The 7500-nt window shown below is 31.3% G+C and overlaps 1 protein-coding gene across 5 annotated transcripts in view; it reads left to right on the forward strand.

Annotated features, from left to right (window-relative positions):
- The window catches only part of LOC125036808 (lethal(2) giant larvae protein homolog 1-like), a 27673-nt gene extending 20471 nt beyond the window's left edge, over positions 1 to 7202 (forward strand). For 3 of the 5 annotated variants that reach the window (XR_007115917.1, XM_047629665.1, XM_047629666.1), the window contains 2 exons: positions 3280 to 3288; positions 3799 to 7202. Coding sequence is in view for 3 of the 5 variants with exons in the window: in XM_047629666.1 (XP_047485622.1) it covers positions 3280 to 3288; positions 3799 to 3803 (14 nt within the window). In the remaining 2 variants the exon portion in view is untranslated. The remainder of the gene's footprint in view (positions 1 to 3279; positions 3289 to 3798) is intronic. The other 2 variants (XM_047629664.1, XM_047629667.1) reach the window with 1 other exon arrangement.
- The last annotated feature ends 298 nt before the right edge of the window (positions 7203 to 7500 follow it).

A 7500-nucleotide genomic window follows, 5' to 3' on the forward strand; every position in this document is an offset into this window, starting at 1 on the left:
TTCTTTTATTGACGTCTGAGTTTTTGGTTTTATATACATGTAAAATATATATCTATATAATGTTCATTCATTAACAAAGAGATTAAGTCTTTGTTTTCTTTTCTCTGCTTTTCAATAAAACTGGACAGCTGTTTGTAGTGATTCACATTTTTTTCTTATAGATTTGGTTTCTATTTTCCTTACTCTGCTTGTTGATGGACAGGTAGAATAATTTCTAATTATATTTCCTTTGGTTAGAGTAAATGATTCCAAGCAATGTCTTTCTTTTAAAAAGTCAGATTGGTCTACAGTAGTCAATATTGAGGTTGAAAGAAAATCCAGGAGTGTTATTGCCAAAGTGATATGATCGAAGATTTCAGTATCTTTTGATGTAATTTTTGCAAACAGTAAAATATATAAAAATACAGATACGGAATTTACTGTGTTCATATTAAGAATCTCAAGAACTGAATGCTGAATAGACAAGCAGAGGTTTTAATGGAGTATATTGATATTGGGGTATTCAGTTCTTTTGTGTATATATGTATTAGCCATATAATTGGATTTCAGATAGAGAAAGCTTGCAAGTTTAGCTTTGTTTGGATAAATTAGGGCATTTTTTTGGCTCTTATTTTGCCAAGGTGTTTGATTAGACACTGTTGCTGTCCTTGTTCCATTTTTTTCCTCCCCTCAGTGTGGTAGATATGAAAAGAACATCTTAGTTAATTGTTTGTCTTGTTTTCTCATTCAGTCTTGTTAATTTTGTCCTTATTATTTATATTAATATTTCATTGTCTGTTCTTTTTCTTTCTGTCTTTGTGTTGCACATAATGATTTTTGTGTCTCTTTTTTTTTTTTTTCTTTTCTTTTCTTTCTTTTATAAGTGTTCCATCTTTTTATTTCACTTTCTTCCCTTTCCAATCTCTCCTTCTTATTCATGTCTTTGGGGTGCATGAATTTTGCTTGTTGATTTTGTCAGTGCATGTATTGTGCTACCATATACTGTAAATACACAACTTCAGAATTGTGTATCAGTATATCTAAATGTGCTGAGAATTGCAATGCAAAAACTAATGTTTTAAGAAAATAATAGTGTAAGATGAAAGTAGGTAGCCTGATTATAAAAAATCTATATAATTCTAATTGATGAGGTACTTTCATCCTGTGAAGGTTTTGTCTACTAGCATTGGAAGCACAATATTTATTGAGTCATCTTACCTTCTCCAGATATAATAGCATGCTTGCTATGCAGATTGCATGTCTTTAACAAAGCACACACTCACACATGCACATTGTTGTTTGTTTCATTTTTTTTTCCCCCCTCCATATCCTACACAAAAAACTAATAGCAACTCGTCAAATGTGGATATATTTTACCTTATATCAAAACAGTATTTTGTTCTTGTTTATCTGTGACGTACCTTAACACTCTGACATACACTCAGTATGAAGGACAGGTGTGAAGAACTTTGTGTGGTTTGCCATTTTTGACTGATACAGAAGAAATTCATATAGTGGATTATTATCCAATTGGACCTCAATGATCTGACCGTCATGTCATGAAAAAATTTGCTGGGCATATACCATCACTGAAAAATATGGCTGAGGATGACAGGAATGACCTAACCTAAACTGTCATGAAAAATTCCACTGAAGGCCAAGGTTGAAAGGAATGATTCACCATGAGGAGGAAGACATTTAAGAAGGGGCTTTTGCATTGTTTCCACCAATAAATGAGGGTGAAATGTACCATCCATGAGCCATGGTTGGAAGAGTGTCAACTCCAGGAGTACACTAGTTTCATGTTCAGGATCCCATTAGCACAGGCAGGGTTAAAAAAAATGAATAATATGAAAATATTAAAAGATAACAAATAAGAAAATCAGAAAATAAGAGGGCTGTGTAAGAAAAAGTGTTACCATCTTGAGACGGCATATTAAATGACAAATGACTTTATCAATATCCTACATTCCTTAGGCTTATCTGCTGTTATGCTAATGGATGCATGATGCTATGATACTGGATGGTGAAAATCCTCTTTAGATTTCTTTTGGTTAGCAAAGACAGGTACTAATGTATGTCTTTTATAAGGTGGTGGTGGTGAAAATTAAACTTTCAAAGAAGAGGGAATGCCTGTTTTCTGATTATGCTATTTGAACAGAAGCAGTTAAAGAATTGTCATGCAGGGAACTAATTCTGACATGAGGCAAACCACATTGTATTGGCTTGATAGTAACATACTCACACCAGTTAAACATTACATGAGCAAATAAATGCTTAACATGTTTAACTGCAATCTACACTAAAGTTGCATTGAAACCATACCTAATTAAAAATTAAAAAAGGAAATGAATGTCCTGAACTAGTATGAAGTTAAACTTCTAAGTTGCTATTCTTTATTTGCAGTTATGTTGTTATTTTTTATTATTAATGATGATGATGATAATTATGATTAACCCCAGAAGTTGCTTTTAGTTTTCATGACTTCTTCTGAAGGCTATTTGTGTTCATTATTCAGATGTTGGTTCTCATCCAAGGATAGGAAGGTGTATGCAAGCTCTTTTGGGAGAGCTGTTTATATGTTTTTATTTGTTGAAACTGTGATTGTTGAATGTTTATTTTATGTTACTGTAGATTTGGATTTATTTTTTATTATTATTTTTTTTTTAGATTATAATCTGGACACATGTTCTGTTTCAAGCTCAGTTAAGTTAAGAGTACTTAAACCATGACTTTAGTTCTTTTTTATGCTTTAAGGTTAAAATAAGATTTCATGTGATGAGTGTATGCTCAAATATATGATACTTTTACTTTTTCAGATTAATGAAATACTTGTGATGATATTCTATACCTCAATGTAGACACCAGAAGAAACTATATATGAGTTACAGATTTTTAATAATAAATGTTATATTATTATGATTATAACATATCTACTAATGGTGGTTGAAATTTTCCCTGTAATATTTGTTCTTCCTACTACATATTCTGAAAATTCCAGAGTGGAAGACATTGAAACATTATAATTTACATTACACAAAACAAAGATTTCTTACTTATGCCTGTTTCCTTAGCAATGCTTTGGTACACAATAAAGTAGTAGCTTCTTGTACAAGCTTTAAAAAAAACAACAGGATAACCTGTCACAAGAAACATAAAGGTGTTCAAGAGGTGTTCAGAAATTAACTAAAATAAGAGCTCTTTTTCAAAGGAAGGTGTCATTACTAACACTTATTTTTTTTTCTTTCTTTCCCCTTCTCTTCCCCTCTCCTGCGTCTGGCTTGTGTTAACCTGCTACAGTAACAGTCAGTAAGTACAACTATTGAACTTTCTATCAAGAATTACCATTGGAATAGCTGTAGCTTGTTTAATAATTTTTTTTTTTTTTTTTTTTTTAACTAAAATTTTGTAGTTACAAAGTAGCATTACTGGCAAATTCTACTTTTTCTTCCTAGTATCATGTGCAAGAAAGTCAGGTCTTCCTCAAAAGTACAAGTCCTGGTAAAGAATACATAAATTCCAGATAGGTTTTCCTTGCGTATGGCAGTTTTTAATGCCCAGAATTGTTCATTTTAAGGAAGAAGTTTTTTTTTTTTTCACATTTCAACAAGTACATTTCTCATCTTCTGTTTTTTGATAAACTCACAGGTAGTTTAAGGAATGATTTATTTAATGGATTTGTACTTTTTGTTCCCTTTCTAATACTTCTTGTTTAGTATGTATTTTTTATCGGCATGACATAAATTAAAATAAATCTCAGAATTTATTGTCAAATCTCCTAACGACATCTGCTGACCCATTTTTCCCTTGTATTTTCAGACTAAGAAGAGAGCACCGTTAGCCAAGGCTGAGTCCTTTTTCAGCAAGGAGCCAAGAGTCGTGAAGGAAGAGTAATTGTTGTCAATAGATTACATAAGCCTCACTTTGTAGGATGAAGTACCAGTGATTGGTAGTTTTATGAAACCCTTTATAGGACTTTTTTTTCAGGCCCATTGTTTGCACTTTTATATGGAGAATGCATTTAAATGGAAGTAGATATGTGATGGGGTTGGACATTCTTTCAACTTGAATAAGGTAGATTATTACAAGATATATCTTTTCCCCCATTTCTTTGTTTTACATTTTTTTTATTTTATTTATTTATATATATATTTTTTCCTTTCTTTCATTTCTACTGGAGGTAGTTGTTATTTTTATAAAGAGAAGTTATGGAGAGATGCTATCTGTTTTTAACTTTGTGAGGCAATATTGCTGTGAGACTTGAATAAAGTCGCAGAAGTGTGCAAACTTCAAAGAGATGAAAAAAATATATAGATATCAGTAAACAGGCCAAAATACCCAAATTACTTCTGTAAGTAACTGAATTGCCAAATACCTTTTTCTGATTTGCAGTGCCTTGCGGTCTCATGTACTTCTATTACTCATACATACTGTGAACACATCAGAGCTTTTGGTTTTGTTTTTATTGTTTCAGTCGCATTTTTGTTTCTAATATGAACAAATATCAAATAAACATTCAATTTATAAATTAAAGGGATTGAAAAGCTTTGGTGGAAGCTCGGTACCTGTGTATATATTATTAGCTGGAAGAAAGTAAAGTATTGATTATGTTTAACACTAATAGTAAGAAAAGCAATGATAATTTCTATCATTTAAAACATTGGTATTCATGTATTGGAGTAAGATTTTCGAACAAACGAATAACAGTAGCAGTTAATTTGGAGCTGGGCATTTTTTTCCTGAATTAAGATATATGTATATATATATATATACACACATCCCTCTATACAAAAATATATATTGTATGTATGTGTTTATGTATGTAGACATACACATTACGTATGTACATGATGGTGTGTGTATATGTATATATATATGTACACACAGAGATGTGTATGAAAATAGACATAGTTTTAGGGTAACATACTAATGAACTAATTTATCAGTCCTAAAGTAAATATATACTAAAAGAAACATGCAGTCAAGTCTATTGGAATTCCATAATAGGTTCTGCCTTTTTTCTGTTTCTGATTGACAGCTGTTTGCTTTACTCAGATGGAGATTGTTCATTGTAAGGATGCAATACATCAGCCCCATTCCATTTAGAATGAGGTGAGAGGGAAGGGAGAAGGAATGTTGCATTAAAATAAAACCTGTTTGGATGTGATATGATTATGTGACTGTGGAGATGACTGCTTAGTCCCCACTCTCACTGTATCTGGCAGGCTCTTTCATTATTTAAGTTGATTTTCTGATGTTTTATGGTTTTGCCGTTGGAAGCTGGGAAACGGCTTTGCCTGTCACCCGTTCGATAGAGGTTAAGAGAACATGGATATTTATTTAATTGTTAAGGATAATTATTTAGTATTCAAAGTAGTTATTGTTGAAATGTAGTTCCACCCTATATTTTGTGAGATAATTTGTACAAAATATTTTCAATTTTGTAAGAAGAAATGTGTGGCTTATAGTGTTAATGATACATGGTAGATAAATGGCTTCTGATATTGCTAAAGTTACTAATGATGTATTTGGGTGATGGAAAGCTGTACTTTCTTGGAACATTATGGAGTGTGTAAACACCTAATAAACCCTTTCACTGTAGTGTATTTTATCATAGGTCATCTTCATTTCAGTTTTGGAAGTTTAGTGAAATTGAGAAATAGTTATCCAGAAACTCGTGGGTGACATTGATATTTTAGATTATTTCTTATATTAGAAAATACTAACCCATCCCAAGTTTAACTCATTTGCTGAGGTTTGTCTAAAAGTTACATCGCATCATCTTGTATTTTGGAAGGGAAATCTACAGTGGAAGGACTCAGCAGATTTTTTTTTACTTAAGGATTTGTACTGTCAGTTTGATGAGTCTGGCTTGAGTTCGTAAATAATTCAAATGTTATTTTGGCACCACAAAGTGAACAGGATATATGAATCTTTTTTTCTTCTTTTTTAATATGATTTAGATGGAGGAAAATAAATCACCATTTTTGTTAATCTTCTAGCCCAATTTGTTTAGGAAAACTGCTCAAAAGGTTCTATATGTATAGATATAAATGAATAGAAATATATATGTATATGTATACTAAGAGTGATAGCCAGATTATGATTCCACATTTTATTCCAATTGTTCAGAGTGACAAAACTGATCTTAAGAATAAATAAACTAGAATAAAGTTTAAGAGGTTCATCTCCTGTGACCGTGGATGACAAGCAGAGAATATTGCTCTCTGCATTCGGTGTTGCCTTGAGAAGGAGAAATACATCTTAGCATATGGTTAACACTGCCCCAGTTCTTTGTTTGTGTGTTACAGAACTGACTACATTCCATGAATTCATTACTAGCATCACAGGGTCACTTTTTCCCTGTTTTCTTTCTTCTTTTTTTTATTTATTATTATTATTATTTTTTAGATCTTTCATTATGAGTTTGTTCATATTTTATGAGTTTGTCTTCAATGGAAGGGAGGCATGTTCAGCTCAAGTATTTGAGGTGAAAGATGTCGTGATATTCTTAATGATGTAAAAAAAAAAAAAAACACTATGTTAAATTCATCATTCATTTTGAAGTTATTGAATTGATTATTGTTTGGTATATAGTTGCTAACTTTTCTGTAGCTGTGTAATGATTTTTTTTTTATTATTATTTATTATTATTTTTTTTTCAAAGAAAAATATTTATGCCAGATAATGTTAATCTTTGTTGTGGTAGCTTCCTTGTCTTTTATGTGTTTGTTGTTTTTTTCACTCTTTTTCTGTGAGTATCAAGTGTGTGAAATGTTGAACATATTTGTGTGAATTTCCTTTCAGTAAAAGATGATAATTGTGATTAATTCACATAAACTGCAGATTTGGAATTGACATTTTGCTTTAGTTCTTGAAGGAAACCAGTGAAAGTGATAGTCTATTTATGTATAGTTTATATTGAAATACAGGATAGTTTGCAGTGAGGTTCTTTTATAAACACTTAAGAGAACAATTCAGTTTTTCTTGAGATGTAAATTGATAATGTTTCTCATGTTCATTATATGAGTTGCATCATTTAACTTTTTTTCCATTTTTCCTTCTTGGTCTTAAAATGCTGTCTCTGTATTTTGAAGCTGTTATTTTCTAAACTGTCGCTATTTTGGATCTCAAATAAGTTGTGTATCAGTGGCCTCTTGTAGTGCTCGAGTAGATAGTTACTGCCTTCCATTTCTACCAGGTCAATAAATTTACTGTCTGTTTGTTTGCCCTTGTTATTTATTACTACCTTTTATTCTGAAAAAAGAACTGCACAGAGTGAGAATAATAAACATAGTATATCATTGATTAAATTGTTTACAGTCATATTTAAACTGAGAACTGCACATATCATTCTGTATTTAACTCATTGCTGCTGGGTATGGCATGTATGTACTGTATATGCCATGTCCATTGTGATTTAATTTATCACTTGTGTTTACACATACTATATCCACTAGTGCTTGGTAAAGGAGTCAGTAACAAGTCCAGCTGATCTCACTTTTCTTTGATTTATTTTTT

The sequence above is a fragment of the Penaeus chinensis genome, chromosome 22, assembly GCF_019202785.1.
Source record: "Penaeus chinensis breed Huanghai No. 1 chromosome 22, ASM1920278v2, whole genome shotgun sequence".
Lineage (NCBI taxonomy): Eukaryota > Metazoa > Arthropoda > Malacostraca > Decapoda > Penaeidae > Penaeus > Penaeus chinensis.